Source organism: Bos javanicus, chromosome X, assembly GCF_032452875.1.
Source record: "Bos javanicus breed banteng chromosome X, ARS-OSU_banteng_1.0, whole genome shotgun sequence".
Lineage (NCBI taxonomy): Eukaryota > Metazoa > Chordata > Mammalia > Artiodactyla > Bovidae > Bos > Bos javanicus.
The window spans coordinates 8,168,384-8,188,478 of NC_083897.1; the positions used below are offsets into that span (position 1 = coordinate 8,168,384).

Consider the following 20,095-nt stretch of genomic DNA (forward strand, 5'->3'; position numbering starts at 1 on the left):
GTAAACTGAGGTCTGTTGAAGCTTAATGGTTGAGGAATTGAGCCCACATTTGTTGAAAGATGGTACTCTTAATCCACTATAGTATATACTACCTCATAGTCTTTTCTTAATAGGTTTTCCCCCCTACAAGATTAGCTTGTTTACTTCTTGTACTTCCAATATTGTCCGCCTTTGCATATTGTTTTTTGTAGCACAGCATATCCATTGAACCATTTTAATTGTACTAAGTAGTTTTGCATACAAACAGGGAATATTGAGGCATATGATAGATAAATTAAAAATATATAGCTCCATGTTAATTAACATGAACATTTTATACTTCTAGTATATACTTTGTAGTTGAGCTTTTCTTTTACCCTTATCTCTGAAATTTTTTCTGTTTTTTTTGCTGGGGACAAAAGCCTTTCTTTCTTCAATTAGGAATTAGTGACTTAGGTTCACAAAGACTGAATATCATTAACAAAATAAGGTAAATTAACAAGTAGTATCTCTCATTGGTTAGGAAGGGATTTGAAGTAGTTCCTAAGAGTAGGGTGGTTTTAGATTCTTGAAGGAGAAAGAACCCTTTATAGAACAAAGCATGGAAACATACAGTCAGTGGCAGTGACTATAGACCAGCGATCTGCAAACTATGGCCTGTTTTTATACTACCCCTGAGTTAAGAATGGTTTTTACATTTTTTAAGGATAGTAAAGGTAAAGAATATGTGACAGAGACAGTAATGTGGCCTGCAGAGCCTTAGAAGTATTTACTATCTGATGCTTTACAGAAAGTTTGCTCTAGATCATAGAAATGTGTAGATCTAGAAGAGACCGTCAATCATCTGTTCTAATCTGTAAAGATTTTAATACAACTCTGGCATTTTAGAAAAGAGAACTCTGAAATGGGGAGTGACTTTTTAAAAATAATGTATAAATTGGAGGTGTTTTATATTTGGGGCATGTGGGCAACTGTTTCACTGATTATGAAGTCTCCACACCCAACATCGACAACTTTCTTATAAAGGGGCTTCACTTCCATAGTATTTGTTAATTGAATGTTCATGATAAATAAGTGTTGAAGGGAAGGCCCAGAACAAAAATGAGATTGATATACCCATTCAAACTTCTTAGAATTGTCAATTCAGTGCAGTGATTTATAAGACTAATGATAGTTATCAAGTTAAAATGTTGAACTAATTACAAGTTAATTATTTCACAGAGTTTTGTTACTGCTGCTGCCCACTACAGTCTGTACCCTAAAGCAACAATCATATGAAGTAGGCACTGTTTTCTTTTTTTACTTTTATCCTCACTTTGCAAATTAGAAAATCTCTCTGAAGCATAGTGTGGTTAAGTAATGTGCCGAAGATCCTTCAGCTAACAGGAGTAGAAATTTGAGACCCAGTAGTCTGTCAAATCTACAGAGACTGTGCTCCAAACTGCAGTGTTACATGAGGTATATGGCAGCATAAGTGAAAAAAATCGGTACCACAAAGAGGCTGTCATAACCATGTAATTTCACTATGACATGTGTATGGCACTCTGCTTTAGGTCAGGTTTGAGTATTTTATAATTATGCAGCCTATCAGCTGCTTCTGTAGCTTTATTTTGAATTCTCAAGGATAAGAAAATAACTTAATCAATTTGTATCTTTATGCAGACTTGTAAAAAAGGCAAAAAAGGTCCAGGAGAGAAGGGCAAAGGTGGAAATGGAGGAGGAAAACCTCCTTCTGGTCCAAACCGAATGAATGGTCATCATCAACAGAATGGAGTGGAAAACATGATGTTGTTTGAAGTTGTTAAAATGGGCAAGAGTGCTATGCAGGTAATGTTTATTGTGTTCTTCCCAGTTCATTTGTACATTGAGAACTTTAGTGAGTTATATAAAATATTTTCCTGATTTTTCTAATATGTAAAAAAAATTTTTCACACTACTTACTATAGAAAAGCAACAAACTAGTCGGGAAACTAGGAATCTTATCAGTTCAGACATAAGACCAAGCTGTGTCTTGAGTCATTTTCTTCTGTATTATTTTTTTAATGGCATCTCACAAAAAATTATTTGGTCAAAAAATATGCTGCTATAAACCCTGACTGTGATGTCTCAATTTCCTCTGAATTTATATAGTGGCTGTTAAAACATGAAATTCTTTACACATACAGAATTCTTGGTTGAGTGACCTAATGTAATCACTATCCACTTGAGTGAATTATTTTGATCACTGTTGTCTATTCCAGATTTTATTACTTGTGCTGTTTCTTAGCACAGAAGTACAAAGTTAGAGTCACCCATGTCAAATTATCTTAATTTTGTTTCTTCATAATTTTATGACAGCAGAAACTTTTTGGCTTTATACCCATGTGGTTTTTAAAAATTGAATCAACACTATACTCATATACATGTTTAATGAAATTATTGTAAAATATTAATTGAAGCTAATAAATAAAAATTTTTTACATGTAAGGGATTGTTAGCTTTTGAACCATCACCAATTGTATAGTGTAGTGTAGTTTCTTGAATTAACTCATTTATTCATATATGGTTGGCTTTCATATAGTTGTAATTAGGATGTGGATTTTATTTCTTATTTAATATTTTAAATTATTGTTTTGTGTACACATTAAAAAAATAATGTCATCTTATATTACTGTGCTATGGTTTATTTAGTCATTCCCTAATTCAAAAATTATCCTCCCCTCTCTAGTTCCCATTTTGGATTAATTTTATTGAAGAGATAAATTATCTCTGTCATATTGTATACCATTTCGTTACTTTCCTTTTTATATTTATATTGTACTTTTTGTCTGTAAAGTGGTTAAATGCATTAATCTTTCTTTCTGATATTTTGTCATTTTTGTTACCATCAGAAATCTCAACTTATATCTACAACTAATTAGGCTATTCTATTTTTGTCTAGTTTGTAGGTTTTTTTTTTAACTTTTTGGCACATCAGAAATTTTTAATAGAAAATGTGAGGGCTTAGCTTTATATTGGAGAAGGCAATGGCACCCCACTCTAGTACTCTTGCCTGGAAAATCCCATGGATGGAGGAGCTTGGTAGGCTGCAGTCCATGGTGTCGCTAAGAGTCGGGCACGACTGAGCGACTTCACTTTCACTTTTCACTTTCATGCATTGGAAAAGGAAATGGCAACCCACTCCAGTGTTCTTGCCTGGAGAATCCCAGGGACGGGGGAGCCTGGTGGGCTGTCGTCTATGGGGTTGCACAGAGTCGGACACGACTGAAGTGACTTGGCATAGCTTTATATTTCTTTTTGTTAATGGTATATCAGTGAACATTTTCCTTATTTTTGTGTTGCTTGTGGTTTGTCATATGTTGAGATTGTACCTTTATGCCATTTGTCTTCTAAATGTACTTTCCCCCTTAAACGCAGTATATCCACAGTATCCATTGATTTCCCTGAATCATTTCTCCACCTCTAGTTTGTTTTGTGTACTCCCACTTGTGTTATCTTTCTAACACCAAATTTGATCAAGAGAGTCTTCTGTTGACAACCTTCTAAGATCCTTCCTTATCTAACAGCCCAGCCCTGGCTTCTTTATGGCATCCGTGCTGTTCTCTAGCCACCGTATGTTCTCTGCCTCTAGACCTTGCTTTTTTCTTACTGCCCAAAGTAGTCTTTATTTTTCTCCCTTCCATATCACATAGGATTGACTAATTCAAATGTCACTCTTTTAGTGGGGAACGTTCTTGGATTCTATCTCCTTCTCTCCTTGAACGTATTTCTTACTTTTCTCTTTTCAGTAGATTACAGTTGTGCACATGTCCGAATTTGCTTCTAGATTGTTAATGCCTAGATCAGGGACTGTGTATTATTCATTTTTTTTGTATCCCTGCTGCTGCTGCTGCGTCGCTTCAGTTGTGTCCGACTCTGTGTGACCACATAGATGGCAGCCCAACAGGGATCCCTAGGATATCCCTATTCCGGTAATTATAAATGAGAGTGAATAAGTACAGGACTCACTGTCAGTTTTAAAATAATTCTTTAAAAAGAAGAAATCATGCATGTGCCCCTAGTTCTATTAGATAATAGATGTTGAATTTTATTGAATGAGTTTTTAGTATACAATTTGATGGTTAAATTTTTAAATATATTTCATCATGATAGCTTGTATTGTTTACTATTTGTATTTGTATTTATTACAGTGGCCTTATATAAATTCTAGTATAATTTCTGTTTTGAGCTTCATGAATAACTTTTTGATAAGACATGGTGATATTTTGTAAGATTTCATTAAATATTTTTGTGTCCTTATTGATGAGAATAGCCCTTGTTCTACTTATCAATTGCTGCATAACAAACACCCCAAACTAAGTGATGTAAAAGAACAACCATTTTTTTATGTTATGCTTAGTGATTCTGTGGATCTAGAATTCATACAGAGGTAAATAGGGTTGTCTCTTCTATGCTTCCATCCATGATGCCTGGGGTCTTAGGTGAGATAGCTTTAATGCCTGGAGGTGACAAAAGCAGGGACTGTGATCATCTGGAGACTTTATTCATGTTTGGTGCCTAGTCAGGAGTGACTTGAAGGCTGGGCTCACCTAGAACTGGTACCTTCAGTTCAGTTCAGTTCAGTTGCTCAGTTGTGTTCGACTCTTTGCAACCCCATGAATTGCAGCACGCCAGGCCTCCCTGTCCATCACAAACTCCTGGAGTTCACCCAAACTCATGTCCACTGAGTCGGTGATGCCATCCAGCCATCTCATCCTCTCTCGTCCCCTTCTCCTTCTGCCCCCAATCCCTCCCAGCATCAGAGTCTTTTTCCAATGAGTCAACTCTTCGCATGAGTTGGCCAAAGTATTGGAGTTTAGCTTCAGCATCAGTCCTTCCAAAGAAATCCCAGGACTGATCTCCTTTAGAATGGACTGGTTGGATCTCTTTGAAGTCCAAGGGACTCTCAAGAGTCTTCTCCAACACCACAGTTCAAAAGCATCAGTTCTTCGGCACTCAGCTTTCTTCACAGTCCAACTCTCACATCCATACATGAGCACAGGAAAAACCATAGCCTTGACTAGACGGACCTTTGTTGGCAAAGTAATGTCTCTGCTTTTGAATATGCTATCTAGGTTGGTCATAACTTTCCTTCCAAGGAGTAAGCGTCTTTTATCTTCATGGCTGCAATCACCATCTGCAGTGATTTTGGAGCCCCAAAAAATAGTCTGACACTGTTTCCACTGTTTCTCCATCTATCTGCCATGAAGTGATGGGACCAGGTGCCATGATCTTAGTTTTCTGAATGTTGACCTTTAAGCCAACTTTTTCACTCTCTTCTTTTAACTTTCATCAAGAGGCTTTTTAGTTCCTCTTCACTTTCTGACGTAAGGGTGCTGTCATTAAGTACCTACAAATGGTCCTTCCATGTGACTTTGGCTTCTTACTTTACTGTAAGAAGTAGCTTCTGGGGTAGAGAGACTGTACTGAGAGGCAGTGTCTAGTTCCATAGGGCTGCGAGAACCCAGTGCAGAAGTTGAATAGCCTTCTATGACCTAATCTTGGAAGCGTCGTTTTTACTGCACTCTGTTCTAGAGAAGGGGACATAGACTTCATTTCTTTTTGAGGAGCAATGTCAAACAACTTGGGGCCATGTTTTTAAACTTCCATAGTCACGTAATATATTCTCTTGATATTTATTGCTTGTATCATATTTGAGAATCATCTTAAAAATGTTTCTTTCATAAATTGAGTTGGTCGACATACACAAGCTGCTATAAAATATAGAAAAAGTTGAAAATCTAGAAATTAAACATTTTTTAAGAAAATGTCCAATCTCCATGAGCCAGATAATTCTTAAATAATATTTCCTTTTTCTTTTTTTGTACATCAAGTTGTATGTATTTTATTAATTCATTTCATACTCAGATTCCGTATATATTTAACTTAAAACATTTTCCTTCCTGAGTTTTTATTTTTATATTAACTTTTTTATCACCCTAATTTTAAAATTTTATTTAAAAATTGTTTTTATCTGTCTTGTGGTTTCCTCTTCTGTCCACAAAGGAATATAGTACTGCTTTTATTTATTTGCTGAGCTGTGCAGCATGCAGGATCTTAGTTCCCCAACCAAAAGTCAAACCTGCTCCCACTGCAGTTGAAGTACAGAGTCTTAACCACTGGACTGCCAGGGAGGTCTCAGCACTACTATTATTTTTTAGTTCTCTTCTTTTTTTAAAAAATTACTTTATTGAGATATACTTCACAAACCATGAAATTCACTGTTATAAGGTGTACATTTAATGGTTTTTAGTACATTCACAAGAGTTGTGCAGCCATCACCACAGTCAGATTTTAGAATTTTTTCCATCCCCAGAAAAAAATCCTCATGCCATTAGCAGTCACTTTCTCCTCACCTGACTGAAAGTCTGCTGCTGCTGCATCACTTCAGTCGTGTCCGACTCTGTGCGACCCCATAGATGGCCTCCTACCAGGCTCCTCTGTCTCTGGGATTCTCCAGGCAAGAACACTGGAGTGGGGTGCCATTGCCTTCTCCGGACTGAAAGTCTAGGCAACCATGAATGTACTTTATATAAATTTGCCTATTCTGGATATTTCATATAAATGAAGTCATACAAATATATGATTGTTTTTGAGTGGCTTCTTTGGTTTAGCATAATGTTTTTAAGGTTCATCCATGGTGTGGCATGTGTTACAACTTCATTATTTTTTATTGCCAAATAATACATTCCATTGTATGGATAGACCATATTTTGTTTATCTGTTCATCCCTTGATGTACCTGTAGTTTATTTTTACCTGTTGACTTTTGTGAATAATGCTGTTATATGATTGTTACTAAATAAGGTTTTGTTTGGATGTTTGTTTTTATTTCTCTCGGGTAATATACCTAAGAGTTGAGTTGCAAGGTCATTTAACTCTTTAACCTTTTGAGGAGCTACCAAACTGTTGTTTTCAATGCGACAGCACCATTTTACATTTTTACTAGCAGTGGTTTAGCATTCCGTTTCTCCAAATTCTTGCTAGCGTTTGTTATTGTCTTTCCTTTTTTTATTACAGCCATCTTAGTGGGAGTGAAGTGGTATCTTCTTGTGGTTTTGATTTCCTTTCCTTTGTGGCCAATTACATTGATCATCTTTGCAAGTGCTATATAGGCCATTTGTGTATCTTCTATATAGCACTTATTCCAGTCCTTTGCCTATATTTTTAATTGGGTTATTTGGCTTTTTAAAATTACAGAATTACAGTTCTTTATCTTTCTGGGCATAAATTCCATATCAGATGCATGATTTGTAAATATTTTCCCCCATTCTGCGGGTTATCCTTTCACTTTCTTAATGGATTCCTTTCAAGAACAAAGTTTTAATTTTGGATAGGTCAAACTTATTCTTTCTTTCATCTTGTGCCTTTGGTCTAATATTTAAGAACGATTTGCCTAACATGATTATGCAGTTTTTCTTCTGTAAATTTAGTTTTACTAAATTTAGTTTTAGCTCTTACATTTAGGTCTTTGATCCATTTTCAGTAAAGTATTGTGTATGATGTAAGAAAGGGTCCAACTTCATTGTTTTGCTTACAGATGTCCAGTTGTCCCAGCACCATTGGTTGAAAAGACTAGTTTTTCTGGGTTGAATTGGGTTAACATCCTTGTCAAAAATCAAATGACTGTCAGTCTAAGGATTTATTTCTGGACTTGAAATTTTATTTCAGTAATCTTCATAACTGTCCTTATGCCAGTAGCTTTGTAATAGGTTTTAAAGTCATGAAGTGTGAGTCCTCTGACACTGTTCTCTTTTCAAGACTATTTTGACTATTCTGTATACCTTGCATCACCCTAAGGATTTTAGGATCAAGTTTCCAATTTCTGCTAAGAAGCTAATCAGCTGGCATTTTGATAGGGGTGGCATTGAGTCTATAGATCAGTTTGGAGGGTACTGTCATCTAACAACATTAGGTCTCCAGATTCATGAACTATCTTTCTTTTGGTGTTTATTTAGCCTTCAATTTCTCTCTTTTATTAATATGGGATTATTAGCACTCACTCGAGAAAAAGTGTTATTTTATTTGCATTTCCTCATTGACCCAGGCATTTACTTCTTTTTAAAAATTTTGTAAAGTTTTCATTCCACCAGCATTGTAAATATTTAGATACTACTAAGTGCAATACTTTTGTCAACTATTTTAATATTTTCTAAGATGTTTATAATATCACTAAGAAATTTCAGTTTATAAAGTTGATTCCTACCGTTTTCAGATTCCTTTTAATTCAAAAGTTAAGGACGATGGATCATCGTTATGTATAATCAGGTGATGGATTTACTGAATTTGATTTCATTTTATTGTTAAAATGTAAATTTTGGTATACAAATATGTATTTATTGAAGTAATGTGATGCCACTTATTGTTGCATCTTAATGACGTTGATCTGAATTAAATCTTAGAATGTTAGAAAAAGCTAATGTTTTTTCTCCCCTTCTTGCTGTAGTCGGTAGTAGATGATTGGATAGAGTCATACAAGCATGACCGAGATATAGCACTTCTTGACCTCATCAACTTTTTTATTCAGTGTTCAGGCTGTAAAGGTAAGATATATTTATTTTGGAATCAGAATATTCCCAAATGTTATCTTCTTTTTTGTTTCACCTAAAGATTATTAACATTTTGTGTGGAAAATAATGCCAAGATGTTGAGTTATTTGCATTATAACTATACAAAATATGTAAAGTAAAAAGAGTAAAGAACGAAGAGAGGAAGTCTGTTGAGACTGTTGGATTCTATGTGAAAGTTAATGAAGAACTTGGTAATTTATAATGTTATGTTACTTTCATTAGATATATTTCCCACTTTCAGCATCTGGTTTTAGGAACAAAGAAATGGATTAAGAAGGGAGGAAGAAGATAATGAAGAGATACAGGTTCAAGTGGCAGGGAATTGTAAAGTGTAGGGAGTTAAAAAGTGCCATGAATTACAGTAAGAAAGTAAGTAAGTAGGTAAGTAAGTAACTAAGTAAGTTAAGTAAGGTATTGGTGAAATTTCCAGATTTTTTTCCCCTAAAAGAGAAACTCTGGAGTGGGGTCTTGTTTAAAGTGTTTATACTTTATTTTAAAAGATTTTGAATTAAGAGTATGGAAAATATAAAATGTAGAAATGTCTTTCCTGAGACAAAAACTTACAGTGCACACATTTGGCCAGAGGGACAAAACTGTGTAAATTGGGGAGTCTTATACCCTGATGTGAATCAGTAAATGAAGTAGTCAAGATCATGGGCAGGTTCTGACCTAGTCTGTCTCTCTAAACTTGGCCCATCCTTGAAATTCTACAAGAAAAATGCACAGGCAAATAAATGTTACAGAGTTTTCCAAGGCTATTCTTTTTAAAAATGAAAATGGCACCAAAAACATGGGCATTAGAAGTCAGGAGGAGGAAAGATTGCTTAAAAATAGATGGAAGAAATTAAGATGCTAAAGAATGGTTTAAACAGATCTGAAGAAAAGATCCCAAGAAGCAATCTACTCATTTAATTCCATAAAACTTCTTTGAAAATCCTGTCATTGAAATTGGAAAACAAGTAATATTATAAGAACTGATGCATTTTATAGGGTTGATCACAACTTTCAGTGCAATCTTCATATTAAATGTTATATGTGAGGCCTGATAGACAAATCTGTTAACTTCTTGAATCTATGGTCTTCATAATGCCATTAATGTGGTCAGTTTTGAGAATTTTTTAAAAACGTCTGAACTTTAGAGTACAGAGAGTTGCCTAGTTTACTCAGCTTCTTAGCTAGAAATATCTGCGTATCAGTATTAGAAAATTCTACTGAATCTGCTCAGAGGAAGTGTTGTGGTAATGACAGTATGATAAACCAGATAAACTCTTTAGAAAATGAGATATGTTGATATTATTTTTATTTTGCCCATGTCCATTCCATCTTACTGGAATAGAAGGGCACAAGTACGTGTTTATTGTGTTATGTAATTAAGGGCCATGTCCTTTCTCTCTAGATTTTTTGAAGCGGAAGGTTGATGACAAAACAACTGAACAGGTGCCAGAAATAATTTGATGAGTTGAAATTCAGTCTTAGTTGATCCATATAGTTTCCTGATTAGGTTTCTAAATAAGCAGTTTTAAAACAAAGCCATAGTCAGAGCGTTTTCCCTTTATCGGATACATTCCTTTTCTGGCCTCATTGTATTTATAAATAAGGAACTTAACCATTCAACAGTTGGATATATCTTACCATAAATCAGGTTGTGAAGATTTTTTAAAATTGAAGGTATTGAAAACTTAAACACCACTATAATAATAATTTTAGAATCATGGAAGAGTCATAAAGTGGATTTTACCATGTTAAGGTCATTACGTACTTAAACATACTCAAAAAATATTTTGATGGAATTTCTTTTTAAATGAATTAGACACATATTTAAGTATATACAGTGTACTTTAACCTATTCCTGTGGATCTAGGATTGTTATTATGAGTGTCAGTTATTTTACTGTAGTTAATGCTTTTTGTAGCTCTTGAGGTAGGTGGAGAGATGTTTGGCCCCACACTGAGTGGCTCCAGACCGCTCTGTGGTTGGTGATTCTGCAGCCAATGTTGTTTCCTTTTTTCTTTTCTGGTTGACTGTCACTTTTCAGTTTACCAGTTTTTAAATAACTCATTTCATGTCCCCCACACTTTTAAGGCAGTGGGATCTGGCCTGGTGTCCTGATGGCTCCTTCATACCTGCCTCAGAAGAATTAAATGCATGAAGTTTGTGACAGCCACTTTCTTTTCTCTTTATATTTGAGTTTATGACTGTTACATGATTTATTAGATGTTAGGAGGAGCTTTAGAAGTTTGTCAAGCTGTATGCAATATGTTTACTTTGACATATCTAAATGTTTATTTCATATAAATTATTTCAGGGATTGAGTTACTTGTTCTCTAGCATTACCAAATTTACAGTATTTGGGTATAAAGTATGGAAAGTTTTTGAGATATATTCATGGCTCTAAATAAAAATTAAAAACTCCTTCAAAACGTTTTTGAGAATGTGCTTCTTTAGCTGGAGAAATCATGCTTGCTTCCAAATTTGTTATTATTTGTAAACAACCATTTGTTTTTTTTAAGGTGGTAAGTAAGGGTTCTTTTACAGTACCAGTATAAATTGATATCACCTGGGGCTGGGCAACATGATGTTGACTAATAATGTCACAGAAGTTATTTATAATTTCTCTTTGCCTTAGCATCAGTTTTCTCATTTGTAAAGCCAGGATTATAGTACCTGCTATACAGGCTTGTTTTCAGGGCTTAAGTGGCCGGTACATAGGAGGCTCAGTGGATGTTAGTTCATGTTCTAATTCTGCTGGCTTTGTTGGACCACTGGAAGGCCTTAAATTGCATGTCTGTAGAGAAGGAGCTCACATAGCTGTTGCTCTTTCAGATTAGGAGTTGGAAAGACAGTATGATGTTTTGTTGCTGTTGTTAGTTTTATATGCACACACATGCACACATACACAAAATAGAGCTTGGTCAATTGAAATACATCTATTAATTGTATCTAATTTTTATAATAAATCTCGTCTTCCTGTACCAAGACATTCTTTTATTTTTTGGCTACACCTTGCACCATGCTCGATCTTACTTCCCTGTCCAGAGATGGAACCTGTGCCCCCTGTATTGGGAGCACATAGTCTTAATTACTGGACTGCCAGGGGAGTCCCAAGACATCCTTCTAGATATTATTATATTTATAGTATTCATAGTGATTAGACTGGCAAAGTATAAATAATATAGAAATGTAGTTTAAAAAATTCACTTTTTACAGTTATTCTTTTTTTTTTTTTTTGGTGACACCCTATCAATGAAAATTCATGTATGACTTCTTGCATTGTCTCCTACTCATACTTTTTCCCTAGAAATTCCTTTTCTGATATTTGACATATACCTGGCTAACTTTTACACTTGTCTTTTATTTTTGAAACATATTAATACTTGATTAACAGTGTTGTGTTAATTTCAGGTATACAACAAAGTGATACAGTTATACTACTACTTGTAATGTGTATCCTTTCTCCCCTCCTATCCCATCCTCCTTTAAAAGGAAATGTCCACTATAAGATTCCTTCTCTGTGAAACACCTACTTACTCAAATCTTAATTCTTTTCTTTTCTTTTCTTTTTTTTAGCCTATCTTGGTTTTTCCACTCATTAGGGCATTTATTATGTACTACCTTTAATACTTTATCCCTGCCAACCCCCCCACCCCATTATTCTTTGTTTAAACTTACAACTAGGTTACAGACTTCTGGATGAGCAGGAACTACAACTTACTACTTTTGTTTATTTGAAGTCCTTTGAGGTGGATGGTGGGACACAGTTGCCTTATGTACAGTTGTGCTTAATAAAGAAATCTGCCCAAAGTGAATTCTTCCTATTACTCTTTCCCTTATTTTCTTCAGGTTCATCCTCAGGGCTTCAAATGTTATCCTAGATGGCTGCCTCATTATTGATGACATATGTTTTATATTAAAGAATTTAGCGAATATACATATTCTAGGAGTGAGTAAAGTGAGTTAGGTAGAAATGGCTAAGGCTGATTGTTCCATGAAAAGAAAGAAAAGATACCTGTCAGAAGTGTGGGTCTGTTTTCTTATATATGTTGAGAATGGTGTTTGTGCTTTATAGGATTGAGTATCATGGTGAAGATCACGTGATATAGAAGTATACCTTATTGTGTGACTGTAGACATATTAGTGTTAGAGATGGACTTAGAAGTTCTCTATTTTTTTATTTACCATGTATTAACTTCTTACTCTTGGAAATTTCAGGTGTTGTCACAGCAGAAATGTTTAGACATATGCAGAACTCTGAAATAATTCGAAAAATGACTGAAGAGTTTGATGAGGTAAGTTAATACCCTAAATATTGTGATAATTTTATGTACCTTGATCTTCAGAATATAAAATTTTGAATATTAGTGTTGTAGATAAAAGCTTTGGTAGTAGAAATCCAGTTAAATGATGGCCATGTGACCTTGGGCAAATTGTTGTCTTAGCGTAAGTTTCATCATCTGTAAAATGGAGCTACAAATACTTAAAGGGCTCTTAAGAAAACTGAATGCAATGTTTGAAAACTTCCTTAGCATTTTACAATGTCTGGCACATAGTAAGAACTAAATGTTAGCTCTTTTGTTAAAAAATTAAAATTTCAACCGAGAATAAAATTAAGTGCCCATGAGCATGTGTAAGCTCAGGCAAAGATAAATGCATGCAGGTATATTTTATTGTTTAAAGTCTTATTTATGTTTCACATGTGAATAACAAGAACAATACAAATACATAATAAATAGTAGCTTAGACCTTAGTTGATTATCATAGTGATGTCTTTGAAGTATTATTGCCAATAAAGACATATTTAGATTTACTGTAATATAAACTCCGTCAAGGCAGGGATTTTTGTTTGTTTTGTTCACATCTGTATTCAAGCCCCAGTAGTTTTTACTCTTCAAAACTTTTCATTGTGAATTTTTAATTAGAAAGCCTTTCTCATTTGAGTTTTATGTTTTGTTTTTTTTTTTTTACCTTATTCAGATGAAGGAGCTTTCAACTATTTTTCTGAAAGATAAGAATTGTTAAAATGGTTTTGATGATCACTAAGTGCTATTAATCAGTCTCTAAGTTGTTGAGATGTAATTATGAGGAATGGTGTTAAATGTTTTAGTGAGAACTTTGTTCTCAGTAGCTATTTGAAATAAGATACCTGAAATAAGATTTGAAAATACCAGCAAACCAAGTTGCTAACAACAGTTAAGATGCTACCTTTTCAGTATAGTGCTTAAATGAGCCAATCAGAAAATAGAAGAAAACCTTTTTGTGGAGTATTGGGATCTTATTTTCAGATGAGACATAGTTCAACTTGTGTATGGCTTTACTTAAAATTTTTTAAAATATATGGCTCTAATGACAAAATTTAATTGTTAAAAAATTTACTAAACCATAATGACCTTAGGACATTCTTGTCGGAAATTTCTATGTAGTATTGGTCTCTGCGTTTATTCTTAAGACTTGTTTGTTTTTAATGATTTATGGAGGACCTCAGTGTATCTTTGTTGGTGAATGCCCCATATTATACATAGGAATACTTGAGTACCTGTCTTTACAGGTCATTCTAGCTTGTTTTCACTTAAAAAAAGTTATTGTTTACATCTGCCGAGTATTTGATATCCTGAAGCTAATAAAAACATACATTGTAATCCTTTGATTGTTTATAAGTCATACATGAATCTATTAGACTGGCTGAGAATATGATTTCATCATGTTGAATCATTAAAACAGGCAACTTTGGTTTGATTTTTGCTCAGTTTTGTTTTAAAGAAATTCAGTGACTATATCTTTGCTTATCAGAATAAAGTTTTATTTGATGGGAGAGGCTTTTTATTTTGGTATGTAATTAGTATATATTTTCATTGGTTGGAGTGAATTCAGACTATCCATTTTTATCTTAAATAAAAGACCAGATGTGTTCAAAGGTATCTCTACCTTTGCATATTATTCTTCTGCCTACTTTTGAGGATTTATTATAGAAGATGAGATAAAGGAGTCTTTTCAGCTTCTGCCTAGAGTATTTCAAAAACAAGTTTATTGAATTATGGGTTTTAAGTGAAATTGCTGTTTAAAATTTCTATTTTAGGATAGTGGAGATTATCCACTTACCATGGCTGGTCCTCAGTGGAAGAAGTTCAAATCCAGTTTCTGTGAATTCATTGGCGTATTAGTACGGCAGTGTCAATATAGTATCATATACGATGAGTACATGATGGATACAGTCATTTCACTTCTTACAGGATTGTCTGACTCACAAGTCAGAGCATTTCGACATACAAGCACCCTGGCAGGTCAGTATTTAGAAATCTTTGTTTGCATTTTCTTAGGTTAGAGATGAAAATGGTTTTCATTAAAAGGAATGACATTATGGTGACAAATTAATTTTATTTATTAAATAGCCCCTAAGAGCACATTCTCCCCTTTCCTCCAACTCCCATGAATTATGGAGAATGGAATGATAGTTTGGTTCTCTGAAGACATACTATAATTTTCTTGTGTTAAACCTACTTGATTCCTATCTACCTCTTCTCCCTTTCTGTGGCATAGTAATCTGTTTGGTCTTGAAATATGTTTTATCAGGGAAGGTATTGACATCAAATTTGGGGAGCGGTGATTTTGGATATGTAGTTCTAAATGACCTGTGTGCATAGTCACTACTAGCATAGTCCCAGTAAGATTGTCCCTATAGGATGATGCTTATTTAACCACATCAAAAAAGTTGGTTTTTCTTATGCTTCTGAGTAACTTTAGGCTGAGTCAGTTTCTCTGATTTTTACATGAAATAAGTTATATTTTTAAGGCTCACATGATTAATTCTAGAACAGTGATTTTTGATGTTGATGTTGATAAAATGTCCCCGTTTCTCTTTTGTGCTAAAGGTAAAATTGTTCATATACCATTATTGAATATGTGCCTTTTAATTTGAGTATGAGTAAATTGACCAGGCATTAATTGTTAAGTATTCTATGCATTAATGATAGAATATTTTGATTTCTACAAAAATTTTTCATTCTCTAAATGTGGGGATATTTTTCCTTTAGAGTATTTCCCTAAAGAATTAAAGCTGTGATTAAAGATGTTCTTTTGCTCAGCCCTCCATTAAAAAAAATGCAGACAGTCTCCCTGTAGGTTTTTAGATTTGAGGTCACAAATTATGAATGTGATTGATCTGTGTACTTAGGTAGCTTTGATTTTAAGAACTTGAATGGTTAAAGTAAATTAAAAACATATAATGGGCAAGGTGAATAATTTTAGATCAGAATGAGAAAATGGTTTGCTGAGGGTATACAATAGCTCAGAGCAGAAGATTGGGAATCTCTTTTAAAGAGAGCTGCTGCTGCTGCTAAGTCACTTCTGTCGTGTCCGACTCTGTGCCACCCCATAGACAGCAGCCCACCAGGCTCCCCCCGTCCCTGGGATTCTCCAGGCAAGAACACTGGAGTGGGTTGCCATTTCCTTCTCCAGTGCATGAAAGTGAAAAGTGAAAGTGAAGTCACTCAGTCGTGTCCGACTCCTAGCGACCCCATGGACTGAAGCCTACCAGGCTCCTCCATCCATGGGATTTTCCAGGCAAGAGTACTGGAGTGGGGTGCCATTGCCTTCTCCGTTTAAAGAGAGCTAGTAGCCAGAAATTAAGGTTTAGTTTTGTGGTGGTCTGTCATGCAGTGAATCAGGCTTGAGAAGTAGTCTGACCTAAGCTGAAAAAAAAGCATAATATGTTCAGATATTTCAATTAATAAGTTTGAAATCACAGGCAGTGAGTTCTGTCTCAGTAGCAAGAGTTCAATAACAAGGTGGAGATCTGGAGAAACTCTGATACAAAGCACTTCATTGAGTGACATTTTACTCTGTACTTTTGCCTTTTTATCTTGATCTGTCTTTCATAATTGCATCATTGTCTTTATGATGATATATAATAAGAGTAAAATTAAAGGAAATCAAATACTGATAAAACTGTCCAACATTTCTACACACTGTACTTTGATAAAAAGCACTTACGTTCCCTCCCCCTTTGGTTGCTAGATAGCTAAATGACTGCTGTATTAGTCAAAATTTATTTAGAAGGTAAATCATGATCTCTTGAAAAGGTCATTGTAGGGGACCTATCATTGAATAGTGAGCATAGTCTAGAGTAATATTATCTAGTTTTGAATCTTGTTTTAACTATGTACATGAATTGTGTAGTTTGAGGCAGATTTCTTAAGCTCCCTGAACTTAAGATTCTTCATGAATGAAATGAGAATAATATTTAATTTGAGGGCTGTTGTAAGGATTAGGAGTTAATCCGAGAAATACTTAACATAGGTAACTGACTGACATATAGTAAGTATTCGATACACATTAGCTGTTGTTGTACTATTATTGTCATTTGTAGCAGCTGTATTTTTCTATTAGAAGTGGAACAGCCCATCTTGTTTTTAATTTTTCTTAAGTAGATCATAACTTGTAAATTTTTCTGTGAGACTAATTTCAACATTTTCCATTTAAAAATAGCTATGAAGTTGATGACAGCTTTGGTGAATGTGGCACTAAATCTTAGCATTAATATGGATAATACACAAAGACAGTATGAGGCAGAACGGAATAAAATGATTGGAAAACGAGCCAATGAGAGGCTAGAACTCCTGCTACAGAAGCGGAAAGAGGTACACTCTTGTATTGAATATTTAAGCTGTTAATGTGTGACCAACTTAGTCACCATTAATTATGATATATAACTTTTCTAGTTCATCAGATAAAATTTTTTGAAAAATTTAAACAATATGTTTAAAGTTGTTTATACATCTAACTTATTTTTATTGACTGTCCATGCCAAGAGTACCTTCTGTATATATTTCCTTTCTGTGTGGACTAGGATTAAGAGTTGAACTGTTCAAGTAAGGAGTCCTGGGCCAGTCTGACAAGTTGTCTTATGCTTTATTGTTATTCATGTCTACTGTGAAATTCTATCTCCTAACTCTACCCTCAATTTATTGTCGGGATCAAATGAGGTTTCACTTATGTAAAATCCCTTTGAAAAATAGGGATAAGCTATTTATGGTGTCATAATCCATGTTTTTGGGGTGTGTGTGTGTGTATGTTTTGTGTGTGTAGTGTAAGAGACCCTTGTGTAACATTAATGACTGACCACCAAATTCAACTTTGAATGAGGAAAATGTTTTTTCAGTTCTATGCTAAAAAGTAATTAATAAAATTTTTGGTATTGGGGTTTTTTTGTTTTTTTTTTTTGGCCATGCCATGCAGCATGTGGGATCTTAGTTTTCGGACAGGGATTGAACCCAGGCCCCAGCAGTGAAAGTGCTGAGTACTAACTACTGTACCACTAGGGGATTCCCTCGATGTTGTGTTTTTTTATTTAAATTCCTTCTTCATTGGTAATATAATATTTTGCTATCTGATATTGGGAATGTTTATTTTTATTTTGAATAGGCAAAGTCTGATGTTTCAAAAACATTGCTAATGTAGTTGAGCTAAAATATTTGCCATGGGATATTTGCCATGGTATTCCATAAATTACTTGATTCTGACATTTTGTGGGGGTGAGTGTAGTAACTATAATTTAAAAGCTGGTCATTTCTGAGATAGCCAATAACTTTTAAAAGTGCCCCTTGCCCAAGAAAAGCCAGAAAAATCTTGCCCACATTTCCCCCATGCCTAAATTTTTCTTTTTCGTAAACATTTGAACCATGAACAACATATGTTTGAACTGTGCAGATCCATTTACACATGGATTTTTTTTTTCAGTAGTAAATAGTACAGTTCTTATATGATCCATGGTTGGTTGAATCTTTGGTTGTGAAACCTTGTATGTGCAGAAACCGTGGATACAGTGAAACTGCATATACAGAGGGCCACCTATAGGTTTTACTTAGATTTTCAACTGTGCAGAGGGTCAGCAACCCTAACCCCTACATTGTTCAAGGATTAACTGTAGTTCAAATGAATTGACCTTTTGCCCTTTAATTTAGTTAATAAATTGCATTGGATGCTTTATTAGCTGAACATAATGTATAAAATTATGGCCTTATTCTGAACATAGAATGAATGGATATAAAAGAGTTTTGAGTTTAAAATTCTTCTATCACATAAGATATTAATACTTCTAGGTTGGGTTGAGTTTTTAAACATGTTGAAAGCCCTCCTGTGCCTTTGATTGTGCTAATGAATACAAGTACGTGCCCTGTTCGCATTATTTGGAAATGTGAGATTACACTTGTGAAAAGAAAAAAAGTGTTTTATGAAAACCCAGAACATAATTCTGAAAGCTAATTGATACTTAGAGTGTGAAAGATTTTTCTTGTAATTCTGAAGCTCTGAATCAATTTTCTCTTAACTCTAAAGCTCTGAATTGAAAATATATGGAAGTAAATAAGTCATCCAAGATTTGAAATGTTTAGTTGATTATTTCAAGTGAGCCTTGTTTCCCTTAAAAATATTTAGCAAGAAGACAAATTTTTTGCCAAGGCATTTTACTCAAACTGTTTTGTTCTTTGATTAGGCAGTAGATAACATGAGTTAATTTTCAGATGCTAAAGACCAGGATAATGAAGCATTGTTATTTTTTTATATGAACATAAATGTTATTTAATAGATAAGTAATATAATAAAATGGGCTTCCCTGGTGGCTCAGAGGTTAAAGCGTCTGCCTCTAATGCGGGAGACCCGGGTTTGATCCCTGGGTCAGGAAGATCCCCTGGAGAAGGAAATGGTAACCCACTCCAGTATTCTTGCCTGGAGAATACCATGGACGGAGAAGCCTGGTAGGCTACATTCCACGGAGTCGCAGAGAGTCGGACACGACTGAGCGACTTCACTATACTCACTAGTATAATAAACTACTTAAAAGATTTCTTTACATACATTTATACAATAGAAATATGTGACCATCTGAAAAAATTAGTCAACCAGCTAAACATTAGCAATGACATTAACAACAATGTAGAAATATTCCAGGTATCAAGGGAGTTTAGCTACCTTTTATGCAACAGCTTTTAGTTTTTCTATGTGGACACTTTTCATTTAGTGAAATTAAAAATTGCATGAAAATATCAAAACTCTGGAGAAACATACATTTGTGTTTGTACCAACTTTTACAAGTTCTTTTGGTTGTTTTCTATTATAATTGCAAAGCAATGATGTGTTCTTTTCAGCTTCAAGAAAATCAAGATGAAATAGAAAATATGATGAATGCAATATTTAAGGGAGTGTTTGTACATAGATACCGGTAAGTCAGGACAGTTTTTTCTATGTAACTCTTATTCTCTTCAAGTTTGGTTATTTAGTGGTTTAGGCAATATAAATTTAGTGGTAACAGTGTTAAGAGTAAGATCAGTGTTAGAATCTAAGGTCTTCCACTGATTGGGACACTCAAGACAAGTTACTTAACTGCTCTGAACTTTATTTTCTATCTGAAAAATGGGGGAATGTTGTGCTCGACTTGTAGATGCCCAGAAAATGGAAGCTACTACTGTTACTAGGAGTGAGGGTACAGAACACTTAATTGCTTTTGGATGTACTGTGTTAGCCGAGACTGTACATTTTGAT

The 20,095-nt window shown here is 34.4% G+C and overlaps 1 protein-coding gene across 8 annotated transcripts in view; it reads left to right on the forward strand.

The window, feature by feature from the left end:
* Positions 1-20,095, forward strand: part of STAG2 (STAG2 cohesin complex component) — a 133,390-nt gene that overhangs the window by 57,836 nt on the left and 55,459 nt on the right. For all 8 annotated transcript variants that reach the window (XM_061409518.1, XM_061409522.1, XM_061409520.1 and 5 more), the window contains exons 4-9: positions 1,642-1,806; positions 8,443-8,539; positions 12,776-12,852; positions 14,637-14,841; positions 17,045-17,196; positions 19,702-19,775. In XM_061409518.1, the coding sequence (XP_061265502.1) occupies positions 1,642-1,806; positions 8,443-8,539; positions 12,776-12,852; positions 14,637-14,841; positions 17,045-17,196; positions 19,702-19,775 (770 nt within the window). The remainder of the gene's footprint in view (positions 1-1,641; positions 1,807-8,442; positions 8,540-12,775; positions 12,853-14,636; positions 14,842-17,044; positions 17,197-19,701; positions 19,776-20,095) is intronic.